This window comes from Staurois parvus, unplaced genomic scaffold (genome assembly GCF_062004578.1).
Source record: "Staurois parvus isolate SC_StPar_1 unplaced genomic scaffold, SC_StPar_1.0 ptg000227l, whole genome shotgun sequence".
Taxonomy (NCBI): domain Eukaryota; kingdom Metazoa; phylum Chordata; class Amphibia; order Anura; family Ranidae; genus Staurois; species Staurois parvus.
The window spans coordinates 4741218-4766294 of record NW_028318023.1 but is presented as its reverse complement, the minus strand read 5'-3'; the positions used below and the strand labels follow the sequence as shown (position 1 = coordinate 4766294).

The window sequence follows — 25077 nt, the reverse complement described above, 5'->3', positions numbered from 1 at the left end:
TTGATACTAATGCAATTACATTTAAAAAAACTGTTTCCTTCTTTTTCAGATTTAGGCAGGATTCTAGGAGAGTATGAACTGGTAACACCAATAAGCACAGACGCAGCGGGACACCATGTTTCCAATGTTGTGTCCATAAGTCAGAAAAGAAGGTTAAAGAGAGACGCATCACATAGTCGTCAACCTCTCTACTTCAATGTTACAGCATTTGGAAGAGAATTCCATCTCAAATTAAAGCCAAACATTCGACTTATTGCTCCAGGGGCTGTTGTGGAGTGGCATGATGATGACCCTGTGAACAGTGAAAACAGAAGCCATGTTGGAAATACAACCTATGCTACAAATAACACAGAGGAAATCTGGAAAAAAGAGCCACTTTGGACTAATTGTGCTTATGTTGGAGAAATAACAGATATTCCTGGAGCATCTGTTGCATTAAGCAACTGCGATGGTCTGGTAAGATTAGCTTTCCAATTTTTTCTTTATTATTTTCTTTGATCATATCAATTGTTATGCCAGCGTGCCATATAATGTAAATCTACATATGATGATAAATACAGTATCTCACAGAAGTGAGTCCACCCCTCACATTTTTGTAAATATTTTATTCTCTCTTTTCATGTGACAATGCTGAAGAAATTAAACTTTGTTACAATGTAAAGTAGTGAGTGTACAGCTGGTATAACAGTGTAAATTTGTTGTCCCCTCAAAATAACTCAACACACAGTCAGTAATGTCTAAACCACTGGTAACAAAAGTAAGTACACCCCTAAGTGAAAATGTCCAAATTGGGCCCAAAGTGTGAATATTTTGTGTGGCCACCATTACATTCCAGCACTGCCTTAACCCTCTTGGGCATGCAGTTCACCAGAGCTTCACAGGTTGCCACTGGAGTCCTCTTCCACTCCTCCATGGCGATATCACGGAGCTGGTGGATGTTAGAGACTTTGTGCTCCTCCACCTTCCATTTGAGAATGCCCCACAGATGCTCAATAGGGTTTAGGTCTGTAGACATGCTTGGTCAGTCCATCACCTTTACCCTCAGCTTATTTAGCAAGGCAATAGTTGTCTTGGAGGTGTGTTTGGGGTCGTTATGTTGGAATACTGCCCTGCGGCCCAGTCTCTGAAGGGAGGGGATCATGCTCTGCTTCAGTATGTGACAGTACATACTGGCATTCATGGTTCCCTCAATGAACTGTAGCTCCCCAGTTCCGGCAGCACTCATGCAGCCCCAGCCCATGACACTCCCACCACCATGCTTGACTGTAGGCTGTACTCTCTACCTTACATTGTAGCAAAGTGTCATTTCCTCAGTGTTGTCACATGAAAAGATACAATAAAATATTTACAAAAATGTGAGGGGTGTACTCACTTCTGTGAGATACTGTAGGTACAACAAAGGAATGCAATTATTTATGGGTATTTACTTATTTATGTGTAGAAATCGTTATGCACATAATGGCGTAAAAAATAAATGTCTGATTGTAAAAAATAGGTTCACTCTTGAAGCATAATCTGGATTGGAGTAAGCTCACACTAACATTTAACCTCTGCCATACAAAATAATGTCTGTGAAAGGGGTTTAAAGGGAAAGTTTTGTTGTATTTTCAACAATAATGTTTGTAATGTTTGCAGTAAAGTAATTAAAAAAAATATGCAGTATATGTAACATTTGTACATGCTTGATACTTCATATTTGGATTCAATGCGTTGCCTAACTGCTACCAGATCCAAACAGCTTAATAAGTTGTGTATATTGTGTCAGCCGACTCACAGACTTGAATTGTAAGAAGGAACATTGAAGCACATCCACTGCATAGTAATGCAAATAAGGAAGCAGAGCTTGTGTCTGTAATGAGAAAAACAGGCACAGCCGCTAGCAATAATCACTTGTAAAATCCAGCAGGCTAGTTGTACCCAAGTTGATTGTTTGATCAACTTGGGTACATTCAGCCTGCCCATACATGGTTTGAATCTCAGCCAGTTCCTGTTGAACCGGGTGAGATTCGAACCATCTAAAAGGCCTGAATTCATTCCTAGATACACATAATATAACTGGTTACTAACATTTATAGTTAAAGTTGATCCAGGGAATATTTGATTGCCTCTCGGGGGATCAGGAAGGAATTTTTTTCCCTGCAGGAGCAAATTGGATCATGCTTTGCTGGTTTTTTTGCCCTCCTCTGGATCAACTGTGGGTGTAGGATTATAACTTTCTTTTTTTTTTTTTTTTATGGTTGAACTGGATGGACTTTTGTCTTTTTTCAGCCAGACTGACTATATAAATATGTAACTATATGTCCATGGCCAGCTTAAGATACCATGGAATGTCTTTTAGTGCCAGTTTAGGCATTCTAGTCTGGTCTCACAGTATTAAATGGGTGCAGGCTGTCAAGTGCTTAACCAGGCAACAATGGAAAATATAGAGACAAGAAGACACTGCACACAGCCAGCTCATTTGGTGAAGAGAGATGTGAATGGGCTTGTAACTCCCCCTAAGCCATGCCCCTGATGGATTTAATCTTAGAAGTCTCTATGATTAAGCCCCATGGGCAGGGCAAAATACATTAGGGGTGTGGCTTAGGAGTTGATAAGATGGTGTTATATATTTTAACATTATATATCAACTTTTCTCAATAATCCCAATATCCTCAAATCATATCTAAATAACCCAAGCCCATCAATAAATAATTAAAATAAAATAAAATGTCCCAAAACTTATAAATGTCCCAAAAAAAATTTCAACAGTCTCTGTATAAATATTTCCAAAATGACTTGCAGATAATCCAGTGTAGACTTTCCAAAATCTTCATGAACCTCAAAAACAAAAACTTAAGATAGTGTATTACCCTTTAACTATATACAAAACATGAAACCGTGACAACCAGTGTATCATGTGAACTCCTTAACGTGCACATTCCACACGTGAAAATATTAGAGAGAGAAAAAATAAATAAATACATTTCTACATTTAGGTGGATGGATTGAAATGATGGGGGTAGAATGTGTATCTAGAATTATTGTATTATGCGGCGAGGATATTGGTATGTTAATGCAGACGTTTTTTCCATATGCTAAGATGGCGGTTTGGGCTCTCTGCCCTTGATAAGGGACAGAATATAAGGAACCGCCTTCCAGACATCATGATCCCTTGAAAAAAAGTCCATGAAGCGATGAAACGCGTCGGGACACGTGCCTGACGCACTCACGCAAACCGGAAGTGTGATCGCGGCCATTTTGAAAGTAGGAACATGCTGGTTTTCCATACCAGGGACTACATCTGCACTACTCTGAAGATTGGAAGCTGAATGTCTTCAATTTTAATAGAATATGGAAAAGTGGAACCAAGAGGAGTAGGAAGTTTGGAGAGTGCCACTATCTATTTGTAGAAAGCCTGTCATTTTTGTATAAGGGGAATTATCCATTTTTCACTAGTTGGAGGAGATCACTGGATAAATCACTGGGATATGTTTTGAAGTGTTCACTATCAGCGTTCAGTATGTGGGAGTGATCACGTGATTATCATTTGGGGGCATTGTGATGTTCACGATATTGGTAATTTGAGAGATATAATATTAGTATATATATATATTTTTTTTCTCTCTCTAATATTTTCTCGTGTGGAATGTGCACGTTAAGGAGTTCGCATGATACACTGGTTGTCACGGTTTCATGTTTTGTATATAGTTAAAAGGTAATACACTATCTTAAGTTTTTGTTTTTGAGGTTCACAAAGATTTTGGAAAGTCTACACTGGATTATCTGCAAGTCATTTTGGAAATATTTATACAGAGACTGTTGAAATTTTTTTGGGACATTTATAAGTTTTGGGACATTTTATTTTATTAGAATTATTTATTTATGTGCTTGGGTTTTTTAGATATGATTTGAGTATATTGGGATTATTGAGAAAAGTTGATATATAATTTACACAAACTTTCAAGGGTGAAAGGTTTACTATTCTTTTTGGGGGATTATAGTGAATATTTGACTAGGGAGTGTACGGATTTATATATATTGATATATTTTAACATATTCTTCCTGTTACCAGACATCGACAGTAAAAAAAACGGCCATGAAATTTCACAACTTTTCAAATTTTTGGTTAATTGCAGTTAAATTATAAATAAGTTTTCCAATTAAAGCATGTTTAAAATCAGTTCCAAATACTAATTCTTAGATTTTGAGCTTTGCTTGCACTTATTTGGTCATTTGGCCATGAATTGCAAATTGCAATAAGGAATGCCTCAACCAAGTGAAAACACTCATTATTGCAAAGGAAGATTTGATTAACTTAGACTACCCTGTTTTGATTAGTGCGGCAGAATTGTCAGACCACATGAGGAAATATCTGTGTGTGTGTGTGAACCAATTTTAATACAGATCAGTTATTATTTTAATTGATCATTTAAATTTATGACTGGCTGTAATTTCGATTTTTATTTACAGACCATTGCAAAGTACAGATCCTGTGCATGTGTCGTGTCATTTTAAATGGCACTCCAATGCACTAAAGCAATGTCTGTGTGTTGCAGCATGCTTCAACAAACTGTATTACACTACCAAAACAGGGTCAGGTGTGGCTATCTGTACTGGGGCACACTGGCATCCTATTGAAAATGAATGGGCTGCCGTAAAGCAGAACTAAACCTCATATCCTTTTCAGCCAAGGAAGCTTCCCTCTTAACCTCTATTTGATCTGCAACTGCCATGGTGCTGCACATGTGATCAGTTAGGACACCAGCCATTTGATGGTTTGACAGTTTGGTTGGGAGCACAAGCAAATGTGACAATTAGCATTCTCAGTATGTCAGAATGTAACTGTTTTATTAAACTGTTAAAGTTGAACTAAACCTACCAATTTTACAGTTTCAAAAAAAGAGTTACATTCCTAGAACATGCTGGGAATGTAACGGTCATTTTTGCATATGCTCTCAACCAAATTGTCAAACCATCAAATGGATGGTGTCATAACTGATCACATGGCCAGCACCATGGCTTGGCCGCCCCTACCCACCTCCGAGTACTGTTCCTTGGTTCTACCCCCTACCCACCTCCCAGTACTGCCCCTTGTAGAGAACTCAGAACCAAGTAAAATTTGTGTGGTATTTGTTAATAATAAAATAACAAGAAAGGCGGTAAAGTAGATCTCCTATAGCTAGCAACAGCTAGACCCCCCAGCAAAATAGCTCCACCCCAACAACAACAGATTCCCAACAGCCAGCTTGAATAGTGAACAGCAACAATGGACCCCATCCCTCAACAGTAGATCCCTCCCAGCAACGACTGACCTCCCAGCAACATAAGAAATACCTCCAGCAACAATAGACCCCCAACCAGCAAAAATAAACCTCCTCAGCAATAATAGACCCCCCCCCCCAAAAAAAAGATCTCCTCCAGCAAAATTAGATCCCCCAGCAGTCGGCATCAATAGATGCTCTAACATCCCTTGCCATTACATACATGCAGTGCTGGAGGTGCTGGAACTGCATTCCTCCATTTTCCCACAGAAAAAAAGCACTGGTTACGTCTTAGAGATTGTTCATAGAGCACATCTGTGGTCACCCATTCAATTGTATATGCTGTGAAATGCACCAGCATGCCTTACTTTCTCTAGAAGCAAGAGGTCAGATTTAGTAATACAGGCCCACTGTGTATTGAGGAATAATTGGCCAATGGATTGCTCAGAATCTGGTTTTGCTAAAGACTGTTTGCATGCTGCCTTATTTGGCAGATAGAAAGAATTATGCACACTGTACAGTACTGGAAATATTCTAATAGTTTGGTAATGGTCCAGAATACAGATATCCATGCTGAGTGTATGAAGGCAGTAAATTACATGGAGGCCCAGCGATATACTGTCCAGCAAAGAATTAAAGTATGGAATGTATGCGCTTCCTACATCAGACATACACTATAATAGTCTGGAATAACCTGGGTTTTTATTTTAAATATATATATATATATATATATATATATATATACATACACACAGGAGTTAGACAAGAAAATGGAAACACTACATGATTTGCCAGTGTGAAAATGATGACATGTTTCAAGTTGAAAGCGGAAGTGATGTAACATTCTTTTGCTTCCGCTGTGTGATGAGACACCTAGCTAACAGGGGAAGACTAAGATTGAGCTCTGCAGTCACTTTTGCAGCAGTTGTTTTCTTATTCCGGGTCTCTTTCGGTCAGTTGACCAATGGCGACCTTGCTTATTCTTATCAGACGATGCTTTCCCGGAAATTGTATATGCTGTTCTAACCTTCAAATACTGTACCTCCATCAGGACAAATAAATTGGCAACTTCAGTCACAGAGGAACCAGCTAATTGAACACCAACAATTTGCCCTCTTTGAAGCTCAGTAAGCTCTGACATGACCCTATAATACTAGCAGCACTTGCAGTGAATGACAGAGTTGAGGCCTCCCACCTGTTGGCTAGGTGTCTCATCACACAGCGGAAGCAAAAGCTTTCAACACAAAGCATGTCACTTTTACACCTGACCATTATTTAGTGTTTCAATTTTTTCCAACCCCTGTGTGTGTATATATATATATATATATATATATATATATACAGTTGCAAGAAAAAGTATGTGAACCCCTTGGGATTACGTGGAGTTTTGCATGAAATGTGCTCTGAATGTCATCTAAGTCACAACAATAGAAGAACACAGTCTGCTGAACATAATACTACACAAACATTAGATGTTGCCATGGTTTAATTGCACATAACATGTAAACATTCACAGTGCAGGGAGGAAAAGGTATGTGAGGCCCTAGCTTAATGACTTCTCCCAGAGCTAATTGGAGCCAGGAACGAGCCAACCTTGACTCCAATCAGTGTGATGATATTGGATGTGTTGCTGACAGCTGTCCTGCCCCTAAAAAACACACACCTGTTTTGGGTTTACTGGTTTCAAGAAGCACTGTCTGACCTACGATCAAGAATTGTTGACTTGCATGAAGCTGGAAGGGTTACAAAAGTATCTCCAAAAGCCTTGATGTTCATGTGTCCACGGTAAGACAGACTGTCTACAAATGGAGAAAGTTTAGCACTGTTGCTACTCTCCCTAGGCGTGGTCGTCCTGTAAAAATGACTGCAAGAGCACAGCGCAGAATGCTGCATGAGGTAAAGAAGAATCCCAGAGTGTCAGCTAAAGACCTACAGAAATCTCTGGCACATGCTAACATTTTTGTTGACACATCTACAATAAGGAAAACATTAAACAAGAATGGAGTACATGGGAGGACACCTCGGAGGAAGCCATTGCTGTCCAAAAAGAATATTGCAGCACGTTTAAAGTTTGCAAAAGAGCACCTGGATGTTCCACAGCACTACTGGCAAAATATACTGTGGACAGATGAAACCAAGATTGAGTTGTTTGGGAAGAACACACAACACTATGTGTGGAGAAAAAAAGGCACAGCACACCAACATCAAAACCTCATCCCCACTGTAAAACATGGCGGAGGGAGCATCATGGTTTGGGGCTGCTTTGCTGCCTCAGGGCCTGGATGAATTGTTGTCATTGATGGGAAAATGAATTCCAGAGTTTATCAAGACATTTTGCAGGAAAACGTACGACCATCTGTCCACCAACTGAAGCTCCGCAGAGGATGGGTGATGCAACAGGACAATGACCCAAAGCATACAAGTAATTCAACAAAACAATGGCTGCAACAGCACAGAATACGCCTTCTGGAGTGGCCCAGTCAGAGTCCTGACCTCAACCCGATTGAAATGCTGTGGCATGACCTTAAGAGAGCGATTCACACCAGACATCCAAAGAATATTGCTACACTGAAACAGTTTTGTGAAGAGGAGTGGTCCAAAATGACTCCAGATCGTTGTGCAGGTCTGATCTGCAACTACAGGGAACGTTTGGTTGAGGTTATTACTGCCATAGGAGGGTCAACCAGTTATTAAGTCCAAAGGTTCACATACTTTTTCCTCCATGCACTGTGAATGTTTACATGTTATGTGCAATTAAACCATGGCAACATCTAATGTTTGTGTAGTATTATGTTCAGCAGACTGTGTTCTTCTATTGTTGTGACTTAGATGACGTTCAGAGCACATTTTATGCCCAATTCATGCAAAACTCCACGTAATCCCAAGGGGTTCACATACTTTTTCTTGCAACTGTACATATATATACACACAGTATATATACACATTATTGCTAAAAGTATTGGGACACCTGCCTTTACACGCACATGAACTTTAATGGCATCATAGTCTTAGTCCGTAGGGTTCAATATTATTATTATATTATTATTATACAGTATTTATAAAGCGCCAATAGTTCACTCAGCGCTGTACATTACAAAGGGGGACAGAACATGTGACAGAACAATACCAATACAATGCAAAACATGAGGGGATCGAGGGCCCTGCTCTTTCGAGCTTACAATCTAGAAGGGATGGGATAGTGGTACAGGAGGAGATAGCTGTGGGGGATGGAGTGGTAGGAGGAGTGGAGGAGGTCAGCAAGTTAGCAGGGGGTGAGGTAGGCTTCCCTGAAGAGATGGGTTTTCAGGGTGCGCCTAAAGGAGAGGAGAGTAGGTGATAATCTGATGGGTTGGGGCAGGGAGTTCCAGAGGATGGGTGACACCCTGGAGAAGTCCTGGAGGCGGGCATGGGAGGAGGAGACCAGGGAACTAGAGAGAAGGAGGTCTTGTGAGGAGCGGAGTGTGCGTGCTGGGCGGTACTTGGATATTAGGTCAGTGATGTAGTTCGGGGCAGTATGGTGGACAGCTTTGTACGTCAGTGTTAGGATTTTAAATTTGATCCGTTGCGCAATCGGAAGCCAGTGGAGGGATTGGCAGAGGGGGGTGGCGGAAACGGAGCGTTTGGAAAGGTGAATGAGTCTGGCAGCCGTATTCAGGATGGACTGAAGCGGGGATAGCCAGCGGCGAGGCAGGCCAGTGAGGAGGGAGTTGCAGTAGTCGAGTCGTGATATGATGAGGGAGTGGATGAGCTGTTTAGTGGTTTCTGGGGATAGGAACGTGCGTATTTTGGCGATGTTGCGGAGGTGGAGTCTGCACGAGTTTGTTAAAGATTGGACTTGGGGCTGGAAGGATAGGTTGGAGTCCAGAATGACACCAAGTACTCTGGCCTGCAGAGCGGGTTTGATATTGGCGTTGTTGGATGTGATGTAGAAGTCAATGGGGGGTGGGGTTCGGGCTGGGGGGAAGACAAGGAGCTCGGTTTTGGAGAGATTCAGTTTAAGGAAGTGGAGCGACATCCAATCTGATATGTCGCTCAGTAGGTGTGTGATTTGGGCAGAGACCGAGGGGGTGAGGTGGGGGGTTGAGAGATAGATTTGTGTGTCGTCGGCATAGAGGTGGTAGTTGAAGCCGTGAGAGTGTATGAGTTGGCCAAGGGAGGAGGTGTAGATGGAGAAGAGAAGGGGCCCAAGGACAGAGCCTTGAGGGACCCCAACAGAGAGGGGGAGTGAGGGGGAGGTGGTAGCATTATAGGTAACGCTGAAAGAGCGTTGTGACAGGTAGGATGAGAGCCAGGAGAGAGCAGAATCTCTGAGGCCGAGGGAGCGTAGTATTTTGAGGAGGAGGGGGTGGTCAACTGTGTCGAAGGCCGCAGAGAGGTCAAGGAGTAGGAGCACTGAATAGTGGCCATTAGCTTTGGCGGTTAGAAGGTCGTTGGAGAGTTTGAGTAAGGCGGTTTCGGTGGAGTGTAGGGGGCGGAAGCCAGACTGTAGGGGATCGAGGAGGTTGTTGTCGTTAAGGTGAGAGCATAGGCGGGTGTAGACGAGGCGCTCGAGGAGTTTAGATGTAAGTGGGAGCAGGGAGATGGGTCTGAGGTTGTTCGGGTCATTGGGGTCCAGGGAGGGCTTTTTAAGTATGGGGGTGATGTGTGCATGCTTCAGTGGGGAGGGGAAAGTGCCGGAGGAGAGGGAGAGATTAAAGATGTGGGTGAGGGAGCGTAGGATGGAGGGGGAGGGAGGTCGTAGGAATTGTGAGGGGATAGGGTCGAGGGGGCAGGTGGTGAGGCGGGCATCAGAGAGGATCTTGGAGACTTCCTCGATGGTAGTAAGGTCAAAGGTGCGGAGTGTTGGGGGAGCTTCAGTATGAGGAATGTAGGGTGGGGTGGGAGAGGAGGTCAGAGCAGTGGTGAGGCCATGGGAGAGGGGTGAAGAGGGGGTAGCTAAGTGAGGGGGAAGGGGGTTGGAGGGAGTTTGAGCAGCGACGAAGTCCCTGCGGGTAATGTCGAGGGGGAGGGGGGATGATGGGGTAGCTGTGTGAGACGGGACGGGTTGAGAGGGCGTGTGAGTTGCGGCAATGTCCTTGCGAATTGTGTCAATCTTGTTTTTGAAGTGATTGGCAATCTCAAGGGCGGTGAGTGAGGCGCTGGGTGGAGGTGGGGGTGGAGAGAGTAGAGAGTTGAAGGTGGAGAAGAGTCGGCAAGGATTGGAGGAGAGGGCCTTGATGAGGGTCAGGAAGTAGGCTTGTTTGGCTGCGTGGAGGGAGGAGGTGTAGGTGCGGAAGGCAGATTTGTAGCAGGTGAAAGCTTGTTGGGATTTTGTTTTGCGCCATAGTCGCTCCAGGGCACGACTGCGTCGTTTGAGGGTTTTGGTGTGATCAGTCTGCCAGGGCTGGAGCGGTCGGAGTCTGATGTTGCGTGTGGTTAAAGGCGCTAGTGAGTCAAGGGCTGCTGACAGCGCGTTGTTGTAGGCAGTCATAGCCAAGTCGGGGCAGGACAGGGGGAGGATGCGGTCGTGGAGTTGATCAGCTGCAGAGTGGAGGGGGGCAGGGTTAAGGTTGCGGAGGTTACGGCTGGTAGTAGTGTGACATTTGGAGGGGTAGGCGTTGGAGGACGAGGAGATAGAGAAGGTGATCAGGTTGTGGTCAGAGAGAGGGAAGGGGGTGTTAGTGAGGTTGTGGGGAGCGCAGCGGTTGGAGAAGACAAGATCAAGGATATTACCGTCGGAGTGGGTGGTGGATTGTATGCACTGTGCAAGTGCAAAGGAGGAGGTTAAGTGGAGGAGACGGGCTGTGTCCGGGTTGTCAAGGTTGACAGGGATGTTGAAATCCCCAAGAATGATGGTGGGTAGCTCAGAGGAGAGGAAGAAGGGTAGCCAGGAGGAGAAGTCTTCCAGGAAGCGGGGTATGGATCCAGGAGGCCGGTATATCACAGCAATCTTCAGGGGGGTTGGGGAGAATAGTCGGACGCAGTGGGTCTCGAAGGAGGAGAAGGATAGGGAGGGGGGGTTTGGGAGGACTCGGAAGGTGCTCTGCGGTGACAGGAGCAGACCAACCCCACCACCTTTACGACCGTTAGGTCTGGGTGAGTGGGTCCAGGTGAGACCTCCATAGGAGAGTGCAGCAGGGGAGGTAGAGTCAGTGGGCTGGATCCAGGTTTCCGTGATCGCCAGGAGGTTGAGGGAGCGGGAAACAAAGAGGTCGTGGATGGCGGTAAGCTTGTTGCACACCGATCGGGCGTTCAGGAGTGCACATGAAAACGGGGGGGAGATTTTAGGGAGCAGGGGGACAGATACTAGGTTGCGGGGGTTGCGGTAGGACATGGAGGCGGGAGGGTGTTGTGCGGGTGAGGGAGGTGGTGGAGGGCCAGGATTCGGGGAGATGTCTCCCGCGGCTAGGAGGAGGAGAAGGGTGAGAAAGGTGGCATGGGAGCGGGATGTGCAGGAGCGTGAGAAACTCCTAGTGGAGGTGTTTGGGTCAGTGGGAGAGTGGAATAATAGGAGGAGGTGGTGGGTGCCATAGAGGGGCGAAGGAAGCAGTGAGGACACAATATACAAATGTTTAGGAGGAGCAGAGGGATATAGTGAATGGATTTTGGGAATGGAGGAGAGGAAAATGAGGAGTAGAAGAGGCATTTTGGGGGTGATGAGAGCAGTAGTAGGGAGATGATAGCAATGAGGGGGAGATGTGCAAGTTTTGGGGTGGAGCAGAGGGGTAAAGAAATGGGATTTGGGAACAGAGGATAGTAGTATGAAGAGGAGTGTATTATATAAAGGTACACAGAGTGGGACTCAGGCATGTAAGAGATGTTTCCCAGGGTGTTTGCTTGCAGTCTGTCCAGCATGCAGTAGAGTTTCTTGCTGTTGTTGTGTCTTTCTCCTGCTTTAGTTCAACTGCTGTGTTTAACTGCTTCGCACTCTTTCGAAGCCGCACTCCGTCAGAAGCAGCACCCCCATCAGAGACTGTGCCCCCCATCAGAGATCTCCCCCATGAGCTGATCTGAATTTATAGGGAGATGCTCAAATGAGCATTCAACTCCACCCCAATTAGAAGCTGATAAGGCTCACATGAATAGTGGGCGATGTCTCATAGGAACCAGGCTACAGTCGTAAACTGGGTGCAACTGAAGGTGAGGACTGCTCAACATACACACAAATATAAATACACCATTTGTTCTGAATATAACAAGAGTGAAAGCGAGTTTGAGTTAGGAGTGGAGGTAGGAGAGGTGCATTTACCCAGGAGGAAAACAGCAGGAGTCAATGCGTTTGAGTTAGGAGTGGAGTTTGAGTTGGTCCACCCTTTGCAGCTATAACAGCTTCAACTCTTCTGGGAAGGCTGTCCACAAGGTTTAGGAGTGTGTCTATGGGAATGTTTGATCATTCTTCCAGATGTGCATTTGTGAGGTCAGGCACTGATGTCGGATGAGAAGGCCTGGTTAGCAGTCTCCACTTGATTTGTCACTCCAGACAACACGTCACCACTGCGCTAGAGTCAAGTGGTGGCGTGCATTACACCATTGCATCTGACGCTTTGCATTGCACTTGGTGATGTAAGGCTTGGATGCAGCTGCTCAGCCATAGAAACCCATTCCATGAAGCTCTCTATGCATTGTTGTGCTAATCTGAAGGCCACACAAAGTTTGGAGGTCTTTAGCTATTGACTTTTCAGACAGTTGGTGACTTCTGCACACTGTGCGCTTCAGCATGCGCTGACCCTGCTCTATCTTTTTATGTGGCTCTTGTTCCCAGTTGCTTCTACTTTGTTATAATACCACTAAGAGTTGACCGTGGAATATTTAGTACCAAAGAAATTTCACGGATGGATTTGTTGCACAAATGGTAACCTATCACAGTACCACTTTTGAATTCACTGAGCTCCTGAGAGCGATCCATTCTTTCACAAGTGTTTGTAGAAGCAGTCTGCATGCCTAGGTGCTTGATTTTATACACCCATGGCCATGGAAGTGATTGGAATACCCGAATGCAATGATTTGGAGAGGTGTCCCAATACTTTTGGCAATATAGTGTGTGTGTGTGTATATATATATATATATATATATATATATATATATATATATATACAAAGCAAGATGGATCCATGCTTTCATATCGTTTATGCCAAATTCTGACCCTACTATCTGAATGTTGTAGCTAAAATCGAGACTCATCAGACCAGGCAACGTTTTTCCAGTCTTCTATTGTCCAATTTTGGTGAGTCTGTGTGAATTGTAGCCTCCGTTTCCTGTTCTTATCTGAAAGGAGTGGCACCTGATGTGATCTTCCTCTGCTGCTGTAGCCCATCTGCTCAACTTGTTGTGCATTCAGAGATGGTATTCTGCATACCTTGGTTGTAACAAGTGGTTATTTGAGCTACTGTTGCCTTTCTATCATCTCAAACCAGTCTGCCCATTCTCCCATTCTCCTCTGACCTATGGCATTTTTGTCCACACCACTGTCACGTACTGGATATTTTCTCTTTTTTTGGACCATTCTCTGTAAGCCCTAGAGATGGTTGTGTGTGAAAATCCCAGCAGATCATCAGTTTTTGATATACTCAGACCAGCCCGTCTGGCACCAACAACCATGCCACGTTCAAAGTCACTTAAATCCCCTTTCTTGCCCATCCTGATGATCAGTTTGAACTTCAGCAAGTCGTCTTCACCACGTCTAGATGCCTAAATGCATTGAGTTGTTGCCATGTGATTGGCTGATTAGCAATTTGTGTTACCAAGCAATTGAACAAGTATATCTAATAAAATAGCCAGTGAGTGTATTAGGGTAGAAGAGTAGAAGTTATCACCAGACATACAGTATCAAAAGTCCAAAAGTTTTTTTTTTTTATCTCAGCTGATGAGATTTATCTTCATGTCCTACTCAAGAAATACAAGAGGAAGTGAGAGGAAATCTCTCCAAAGTGAGTGGAAACCCCTCACAGTTGTTGCCAGAACATGTGTCCCTGTGACACTCATACAAGGAATGTGGGTGCATATGTCACTGGTACAGGAAGGCACAAACATTTTCAGAAGTTCCAACTTGTACTTGTTCTACTATAAACAGACTTTTCTTGGCTTTTTTGTGTCCTGATAGGAAGTGAGGGGACATTTCCTAAAGATGAATACAGACAGCAATAAATACCTGTAAATAAATAATCAACTCTTGAAATATTATTTCAAGCTTCAAATTGTAGGTACCAGGGACTTTCCCCTTAAGGGAGAATGTGATACCCATGGCTGGAGATGAAAGAAAACAAGCTCATCGCTCTCCCTAGTGAGTCATCTTAAGCTACGAAAAGTACACATGGATGCAGTATATCTGTCATTCCAAATTCTGTGCATCTGTACTAACTCTAGGTATAACTGGCTTTTTTGCTGAAAGAATAAAGCAATTTAGACTAAGAGTTGAAGAGTATACACAGGTTGATTGTCTTTTACTGCAGTCACACCATTAAAAAAAGCTCACAAGCTAGAGCATGTGGTAAGGAAAGAAAGGGTACAGTAAGCAGTGGCAGAAAGGAAAATGCAACTGCACCTGAAGAGAATAAGTGGCATCCTCTTTCTTGATGCCTACTAAGGCAGTGATTAGCTGTTATGGTGGGATGTCAGAATTGTTCTGTGCAAGAACAGTGCAGAGACACAGCAGTGTACCTGGACAAATGCATATTGCTTCTAACTTTGCACCCATTTATAACACTGCAAGTTACAGTTACTTCCAGTCCCATCATTTGTCTGATTCTATTCTGTTAAACAGCTATGGAGAATATGTGAAAAAATATGGAAAGTAATTCTGGCACAAGAACGTAGAGCTCTGTTGCTTTAAGAAAGAATACCTACAATCTAATAACAAGGAACCCCTAAAACATAAGTAGAATGCTAACCCAACCCCTAAAGTAAACCAACTGTATGTAATATATATCATGCCCATGATAAATCCTCACAATTTAATATTGTTTTCCAGTAGGATTGAAAAATGTGTGGGTTTGTTTCAACAATTTGCAATCACTTTTCTTGAGGTCAAGAAAAAAACAGCAATTGGACTGGTTGGAAAATATAAAAAAATTTTCAATTTGGAAGTAGAATGCAGTATATGAGATATTTTGTGCTCAGATCAGTTAGGGCTCATTAAAAAAAACTGTTGTTTTCCTATGTTTGATGTTTTTAATGTATGTCAAATGCAGGTCAACAGAATTCAATTGATTTCAATGGTGTAGTGTAGATGACAGTTCAGGGGTTCCTTCTGGCCTGCTTTGCATTTCTTCAGGCATGGCAGGTCCGTATGAGGTGCATTTGGATTGCAGGCAAAGCAAAACCCTTTTTTGTCAAACGTTGCATGTTGCATTCTAACGCATGTGTTTAAGTAGCACTACCTTCGACTGTAAAAGACCGAGTTTGACACAAACACCTGTCTACGTGAGTCTTTAAAAAATGGAGAAACAAAATGAACAAATGAAAGGTAAGTTCACCTTTTGGACAAAAATAAAAAACGTACATTTTTTTGCAGGAAAATAAATGTGCATTTATTATTTTTGTTTAAAGAAGCCTGGAAAGCATTGCGCCAGCGATCAGTAGATCGCTGATGCCATGCAGGTCTTCTGCAGACCTGTCAGTAAATCTGCTTGACCATACATACCAAAGCTTCAATGAACTACCATGGCACTCCACAGCGCCATGGTAGTTCATTAAAACTACAAGCCCACAGCCACTAAGGCTGTGGGGACCTGCAGTTCATTCATTCATGGAAGTCCTTGAATGAATGATGTGGCTGTTTGGGCAGAGCCCTGCACGGCCGTGCTGCTTTCAAATCTGACAGTACGGGGAGAAGTTATCTTTCAGAGGGGGGGGGGGGGCGCTGGGCACAGCTGCAGCTATGGGAACATGTTACATGTTCCACACTAAAAACGGTGAAGGCATCCTTTAAGATTTACTTATACCACTCATTATTTAGTTTGCAATAACAGTACAATCAAAATTTGCATTGAAATGATAAAAAGGGAAACCCATGGGCAGCAAGTCAAATGAATGAAATACCAACTGATTTAAAAGAACAAATGCAATATTGATGCATGTGCAAATGCGTGATTCCTGGCACTTTATTTAATAGATTAAATGTTTCTCCTGATGGAAAGTGAACTATGGAATCAGTAAAAACCTGCAGAGTCATTTTTGTTTCAGCACATTCATGGCTCTATGTAGGTGATTGTTCACAATGTACAGTATGATCCTAGTTTGCCATGTGCATTAAACATCAAAATAATATTTTCTGTATGCCTTCTGTTCCGATAAGGTGCCACAATTGTGCTGAAAAATAAACTAAAATAAAAATAAAAACCTTATGTGACCAACCCACTAAGCTGAAGGTTAAAAAAGAAATGTGGCCAAAGCTTTTTTCTGGCTGTGCTCTTCTGGGTCACAGGAGTGCACTTGCTTTTGCTCTCCTGTGACCAAGAGACAGCTTATACTCTCCAGGCTCTGGATAGATCGCAACCATATTGTTGGGATCCACCCAGCTGCCTGATTAACAACTGGATCTGGCTCTGGCCAGCTGCACTCACCCCTTCTTCAGTTCAATGCTCAATGAGTGCTGGTGAGACAGATGGGAGAGCAGTGACTGACAGTCACTACTCTCCACTCCACGCTGACTGAGAACTGAGTGATCAGCGGTCAAATGATCGCTCAGTTTTCAGGCTTAGAGTGAGTGTGGGACAGCTGCAGCATCAGACCAATGTGCCACAGTAAGCTGGAACGCCTTATGGGCAAATTACTTTATATTTGAAAGGTTTAGAACAGCAGAAGCAGTAGAAATGGCTTTACTCTTTAATGGGAACTTGTCTGAACAGTTGTGCATTAGGGAGTACAACTATCTATAAAAATAAACAGACTTATGTTGGAAACTTTGTACAAGCTTTTTTGCTGGGAGACCTATGTAAGAGGAAGAAGTTTTGTTAAGTAAAATTGTTGAAATGCAACCCAGAACTTATTGGACATTTTTCGTCGGTGTGAGCTGGGATAATTTGAGATTGAGTAAAGAAGGCGCTTTGCACCCTTTTGGAGTATGTTTGTGCAGTGAGGGATGGACTAATCATTGTCTATCCCTTGACCCATCATGACAGTATTGACTGTTGGGTGCTTCACTCCAGGGCTGGACTAATGGCGATGTGAGGGACTTTACTTTGGAAATACCAATAAACTTGCGCTCCATTACTTTTGTGTGTGTGTGTACAAGGGAAATGAAAGAAACATTCTTGTTCCACAAAGTTTATTGAGAAAAAGTCAGAACATACAAATGGTATAAATTGTACAACGTAATACAATGTGCCAAAGAAAAACGCGGTAAAACACAAATCGCACATGCCAGACAAAAAGAAATATGCAGGCGAACAAAATAATAAAGCCCTCTTGTATCACCTGTAACAATAATGAAGTTGAACTTGGAAAAAAAAAAAAAAAAAACACGAGAATACAGCCAAAAACAAAGAAGGCAAACACCAATCAAAATCACCACATAGCATACAAAATATCACCAAACGAGCAGGATCATTTATGTGCACCCCCAGATATCTTTTATCATCGAGGAGCAGAGTAGGGGGGAAGGGGATAAAGCTAAAGGTGCTGGGCTTCTGGTGCAAGGAAAAAGTTGCGAAAATATAGAAAGCTCGGTGTTATCCAGGAGGAGCAGCAAAGGTACCACTCAAAGGTAACCAACGCATATGAAAAAAAAACTCCGTGGAATGGGAGAGGCACATGTGCAAGTGTAATCCGGGTGTGAGATTAGGTTGCCTATGGACAGCGGAATAAACATATGTGTAGAGGAAAAAGAAAAAGGGAAAAAATGAAGTGGAGAAGATGTGAATAACAACAAAAACAGTAATGGCAGGTACAGGGCACAATGAGGAAGGAGTCGGAAGGAAAGAAAAAATAAAAAATGGTGAGAAGCTGGAAAGCCAAAGAAGAGAAAAAAAAAAAAAAAAAAAAAAAAAAGAGGGGAAGGGGGGTAAGGGTCAAAGGGGAGGGAGACTAAGGGGGGGGGGGGGGGGGGGGCGGTATGGATAGACATGTCATAGAGGTGGAAGCTCCAAGGACAGAGCTGGTGTGCTCATCCCCTAGGGGATAGAGACATAAAGCAGACAATCGAGCACCAGGGAAAAGGAGTGTCTCACTACCTGATCAGTGAAAGGGATATAATAGAAAAGTATTATCGACAGCCTAGCAAGGGTCGAGGAGTCAGTACAATACAGAGTGCAATATAAAGCCACAGGTCTGGCTCAGAGTCAGGTAGAAAGACCCATGAGGGATTGGTATTCGGGGGTCGTTTGGAAGTGAATCCAACACGACCAAGTATGGGAGAATTTAGTCGGGTTATCTTGGGAGGAAGCAATCAACTCCTCCATCTCTGCAACTCTTCCCAGACGAGTGAACCAAGCTTTTATTGAGGGGGGTTGAGTAGATCTCCAAAACACAGGAAGACAGAGTCTAGCAGCATTAATCATATGCATAGCTAACGATCGGAAGTATAGACGTTTGGGGAGCGGTGTATGGTGGAGGAGAAATTGGGCCGGGGAGAAATCGAGAGGTAAAGTGGACACTGACGAGGTTATACGGTGGACTTCCTGCCAGAAGGGCAGGACGATAGGACAGGACCACCAAATATGGAGAAGGGACCCATCAGGTGCTCCACATCTCCAACAATTATTGGGTAGAGAAGGGTTAAAACGATGAGTTCTAGAAGGGGTAATGTACCAACGGGAAGCTAGCTTGTATCCGTTTTCTTGGGTCGATACATTCAGCGAACATTTGTGGGAGTATGTAAAAATTTGGTCCCAATCTGAGGAGGAAAAATCTATATCAAGGTCTCTCCTCCAAGCTCGGCAAGCGGGGAGCGAGTTAGGATTCCCATCACCGGTGAGAAGGAGGTACATGGATGAGATTAGATGCCGCTGGGGTTCAGCCTTAGAACAAATTGATTCAAAGGGGGTGAGAGGACGAGTCCATTTGTGGCGGTGAACAGAGGATGTGAGAAAATGCCTGATTTGAAGGTAGGCCCAAAAGGGGAAGGTACGATCTTTCATGGTGCTCGCCAAAGAGGAGTAGGATTTCAATTGGCCGTTATGAAAAAAGTGTTCCGCTTTCACCTGGTCATACGGCCAATGTTCTGACAGGAAGGCCTTGTGCATACCCGGAGGGAAGTCCGGGTTTAAGCAAAGGGAGGTTAAAGGGTTGGGGGCATCTGAGATGGAGGCCGACTTGCACATCGAGCGGAAGATGCTCAAGGTAGGACCAATCAGTGGATGAGTGAGAAGGGCCTGGGGGGTATGTTTCGTCAAGAGCCACGGGATCGAAGCTATAGGAGAAGGAGAGAAGGAGTTTTCGAGATGCACCCAGTCTTTGGTAGTCGAATGAATATTCCAATCTATAATTCTGCAAAGATGGCAGGCCCAATGATATTGCCTGAGGTCTGGGAGCCCAATTCCACCCCTGGATTTGGGGAGAACCAATTGGCAGAAAGATATGCGCGGACGCTTGTGGTTCCAAAGGAAGAAGGAGCACATTCTCCTACATGAAGCGAAAAAGGCGGGTGGCAAGTGGATAGGTAAGGTTTGAAATAAATAGAGGAGGCGGGGGAGAATGTTCATTTTTAATATAGCAGCTTTGCCGAACCAGGAAAAGCATGGTCGATGCCATTTAGTGAGATCTTCCTGAATGGATTTAAGTGCTGGGATAAAGTTTTTTACATAAAGGTCAGAGAGGTCGCACGTAAGCTGAATGCCCAGGTAAGTGAGAGTCTCACTGTCCCATCTAAACGGGAACTGCGATCGGCAAAATGAGACTACATCAGAAGGGAGGGTGACGTTGAGGGCGTATGATTTTGAATGGTTGATTCTAAGGTTCGACATGTATTGAAAAAGTGAGAAATCTTTAAGCAAATTGGGAAAGGTGGTCCGAGGTTCCGTTAGAAACAGTAAAATGTCATCCGCATAGGCGGCGAGTTTATACTCTTGAGCCGGTGCGGAAACGCCCTTAATATCTGGGTTGGAACGGAGTTTACGCAGCAGTGGCTCTAATGATAGCACAAAGAGGAGAGGAGAAAGGGGGCAGCCCTGGCGCGTGCCATTGCCGAGAGAGAAATGGTTCGATAAATGGCCATTCACCCGAACCTGTGCCGTGGGTCCAGAATACAAGGTCATGATGAAATTAAGCATGTGTTCTCTCAAACCAATCGCCTGAAGGGTTGCCCTCAAATAATCCCAGGACACTCTGTCAAAGGCCTTCTCAGCGTCCAAAGAGAGAAGGAACCCAGGATTCTTTGATGTGCGAAGCCAATGGATAAGGTTGAGGGCCTTGATAGTATTGTCTCTCGCTTCCCTGCCAGGAATGAAACCCACTTGATCGAGGTTAATCAAAGAAGGGAGTAAGGGGAGGAGACGGTTGGCCAGAATTTTAGCATAAAGTTTCACGTCTACATTCAGAAGGGAGATGGGCCTATAATTGGAAACCAAAGTTGCATCCTTATCTCCTTTGGGTATGACAATGATGTGCGCTTCCAGAAGGCGATGACACGACACAGGGAGTGAAGAGAAAGTGTTGAAAGCCGAGAGGAAGGGGTTGGACAAGACGGGTAAAAACTCCTTGTAATATACCGCAGACAGGCCATCAGGGCCCGGGCTTTTACCAGACTTCATTTGTTTGACGGCCCGCGACAGTTCCTCTGCCGTGATAGTTTGCTCCAGTTCCAGGGCGGATGTCTCAGAAAGTGCAGAAGGGCTATAAAGATGAAGAAAGTCCGAGATCACCGTGGCTCTGAGTTTGTTGGTTTCAGGTGGGGGACGTTCCGGAGGGAGATTATATAATGCCTTATAATACTGCTCAAAATGAGAAGCAATGTCAGCATTAGTGGTGGCAAAAGAACCGTCTGGACCCCTGATTTTGTGGATTGTTAAGCTCGACTTTTTCGCTTGAAGGGATCTGGCGAGGAATCGCCCGCTTTTGTTCGCAAACTCATAAAATAATTTTTGAGACAAGACATATCTACGTTTAGCCACCTTACCCAGTTCGGTCAAAAGCTGCGTGCGAGTGTTTGTGAGTTCAGTCAAGGTAGAAGCCGCTTGACTGTGTTTGTGAACTCTTTCCAAAAACTGGATGCGCTCCATAAGTCGTCGCAAATGTGCTTGTCTCTCCCTTTTACGCTTCGTAGCCATGGCTATGAGAACCCCGCGAATTACGCATTTATGTGCCTCCCATTGCGTCAAGGAGGAGGTATCTGAAGTCTGGTTGGTCGCGAAGTAGTCTACCAATTGGGAGCGGATCTCGGCTTCGTGAGTTGGGTCGGAAAGAAGAGATGCGTCCAATCTCCAAATCTTAGAGCGGGAGTGTTTTTCAGGAAAACGCAACGTCATGGTTATGGGATGGTGATCCGATAGGACCATTGGTTCAATGGAGGTGTCATGAAGAAATGGCAGATCCACTTGCGAGAGAAAAATGTAGTCAATTCTGGAGTACTTATTGTGTGGAGGAGAAAAGAACGTATAATCTTTAACGTTCGGGTGTAGGATTCGCCAAGAATCGTGAAGTTGTAAATCCTGGAGTTGTGTGCGGATCTGTCTTAGGGATTTGTATGGTAAAAATGAACTGCCCGAGGAGGAATCCAATAAGGGGCATAAAGGGACATTAAGGTCTCCCCCCAAGATCAGTACACCCGACTGAAAAGAAGAAAGAGAGGTGGAGATTGAGCGGAAGAAGGGAACCTGCTTGGTATTGGGCGCATATAAATTTGCCAGTGTAATGGGTCTGTTGGCAAAAGTACCTTTTAGAAATAGGAACCTACCTTCTGAGTCAGGGAGCGACTCCGTTATAGTTAAAGGGAGATGTTTTGCAATCAAGATGGCGACACCTTTTGATTTGGCATGAGGGTTAGGGGCATGAAAGACTGTCGGATAACGTGAGTTAAAGAGCTTGGGAATGACATCCTGTCTAAAATGCGTTTCCTGAAGGAAAACGATATCCGCTCTTTGTTTAGATAAATAGGAGAGCAGAATGGAGCGTTTTTCAGGCGCGTTCAAGCCCTTCACATTAAGAGATAGAACTTTCAGTGACAAGTGTCCGGACAACGATTTGGGAGAAGACATGTCCAAAGAGGTATGTGAAAGCAACCTAAAAAAAAAAAGGGAACACAGGGTACTAAAAGGGTGGGAATAGAATTGGGGGGGGGGGGAGAGAAAAAAAAAAAAAAAAAAAAAAGTAAAAGAGATAAATGAAAGAAAAATAAAATAAAATAAAATAAAAGAAAAGAAAAGAGAAATAAGAAAGGGGAAAGGAGAGTAGATACAGGTAAGAGAAAAAAAAAAAAAAAAAAAAAAAAAAAAAAGACAGAACTACCAGCGGGAGGAGAAGACCAGCTAATCCGCCTAGATATATAAAAAAAAAGGAGAAGAGAAAGGAAGAGAAGATGGGGGGGGGGGGGGTAAAGGGGTAACAGAAAAGAGAAAGGAGGGAGTAAAAACAGCCGGCAAGAGTCAGTAAAAGCTCTCCGAGCTTACTGTGTGGGGAACGCAGTGGGTCGAAATCCAAAATAAAAAAGAGGCCCGCCGTACGGAAGACCTTAAAAAGTGCAGGGAATGGAGAGGTAGGGCGAGGATAGGGCATGCACAGAGAGGGACTACACCCAACCGGCGAGGGAGATGTATCAACCCTCACCTGGTAGGGCGTATGGCTCAGGATTTAGCGAGAAATTGGGGTCAAGAACAAAACGGTAGCCTGCGCTAGGAGGGAAGTGAGGGAAGTGAGACAGGCAACAAGCCATATCAATGTTTGGGAGATACCCATATGAACGGAGCACTACGTAGGAAGTCTAAAGCGGAAATATGGTGTCACGAGTATACCGTGGTGGAACTACTAGGAATGTCGTCCTCAAAGGTATGGCTTCATAGAACGGTCAGACCGCCCTCTCCTCAGGGAGAGAACAGGCAGTGTCTCACAACGCATGAAGTCACAAAATATTGGCAGAGGAACAGTAAGGCATAACATGTGCAGAAAAAAACATACAGCTCAAATATCGCATATCAAAAAAAAACACAATATACTAAATTGAGAACAACTAATATGACAGAACGACCCCCCCCCCGGCCTGGACTCTCAAGGTACTCCTGGACTCGAGCAGCACCTCAGATCAGATAGGAGGAAATGCGTGGGGAGAAAAAAAGAAGGCACAGGCAGAGTACCTACATTGGAGCCTCAGCAGAGGTACTCATTAGTATGCAGAAGGTGAAAAAGGATACAGAGCGGGATGGGAGAGACCGATTTCTGCAAGGAGTCTCCATCCGGAGAGCTCATTGAGGTGATGCTCGTTCACAGGTGCACAGCAACAATGTGAAGGTAAAAAAAAAAAAAAAAAAAAAAAAAAAACAAATAAATAAATTATAAGCAAAGGTTTCCCCCCCCCCCCCACCCCTCCCAATCCAAACTCAGCAACCCGCTCATCAGAGTACGTGAAAAAGGATAAATGGTGCTGAGGAACTCTCTTCATCCTCTCCCAACTCAGTCTTCTGGAAACGGTGCAAGGCGAGATGAATACGATGCGTGTGGGGGGACATAAAGTCCTTCATTGGCGAATCCGATATCCTCGAAGGTCCCCAGGAAAGGCTCGGAGTCAGCTGTGCAGGAGATGGAAGAGGATCGTAGCCCTCCGTAGTCCACCCGGGGACTCTAGATGGCAATAGACCTATCAGAGGTGTCATGGAGGAGGTTGGGCACTAAATTGGTTGTAGATCCGATATTCCCGTTGCGAAGCGACAGCGGTGGTGCAGAAAATGGGCGGGTAGAAGGGAGGAACTTAAGGGAATATTCTGTGCCAAACAATCATTAAGGGTCAAGAATCGTAGGGATGAGATCTTAGTGGCCCCAGATGCATAGGGCTGCCTGTGTGCAAGAGTACCAATGAGTCCAGTCCAGATCATGTGGAGGGAAGATCCCAGGATGATAGATCAGAAAGCTCCATAGGTAAGGCGAAATGGGACAAGGAATTTGCAGACAAAGTCCGAAGAGTGGCTGAACGGATCGTGAGCAATGAAACCAGCGGTAGCGCACAGTAAATTAAGAAAATCAGGACAGAGTGTAGAGAAGGGTCTCTAAGCTTCATGACGAGGCCTGCGATGAGCAGGAGAGGCCGTCGGGCTGGTTATGCTGGTAGAGCCACCGGCTGGAAGTCTCGGCGGGGTTGCGGGAATCAATCGGCGTCGGCGAGAGCCAGGGCCCTGCCATTCCATCTCACTTGGCGTCGGTCTGGATTCCGGAACACCTGGGAGACGCATATTGCTGTACCAATCGGGGAGGTCGATTAGTGGGATATCTAGGGAAGTGCAGAAATTAGGCAGATCCTCCGGAACTCGCAGGTAGGCTGTGCGCCCCTGCGCCTGTGCGGAAAGACAAAATGGGAAACGCCACCTATATGGTATGTTATGTGAGCGGAGTGTATCCAATAGGGGGCGAAGTTCCCGTCTTTGTTGCAGAGTAATATTGGAGAGATCCTGGAATAAATGTATTTCTGACCCCTGATATAAGAGGCGCCTTCTGTCCCTGGCGCGCCTGAGTATGTCCTCTTTTAGTGGGAAACTGACTAGGCAACATATTACATCTCTTGGGGGATCAGAATCTCTGCCCCTGGGACGGAGTGCTCTGTGTGCTCGTTCCAACTCTATAGGCGTGGCCGGCGGGCGACCTAGTAGGTCATTAAAGATCGCCACAACCGTTGTAGAGATGTCGTTCGGTTCCACAGATTCTGGCAAACCACGGAGTCTAATGTTATGTCTGCGTCCACGGTTATCCAAATCCTCTATTTGTCTGTAGAATTCACGGATAT

General features: G+C 44.4%; 1 protein-coding gene across 3 annotated transcripts in view; it reads left to right on the top strand.

Moving 5' to 3' along the window:
* Positions 1-25077, top strand: part of ADAMTS3 (ADAM metallopeptidase with thrombospondin type 1 motif 3) — a 305366-nt gene that overhangs the window by 33673 nt on the left and 246616 nt on the right. For all 3 annotated transcript variants that reach the window (XM_089679599.1, XM_089679598.1, XM_089679600.1), the window contains exon 3: positions 50-456. In XM_089679599.1, coding sequence (XP_089535725.1) covers positions 50-456 — 407 coding nt within the window. The remainder of the gene's footprint in view (positions 1-49; positions 457-25077) is intronic.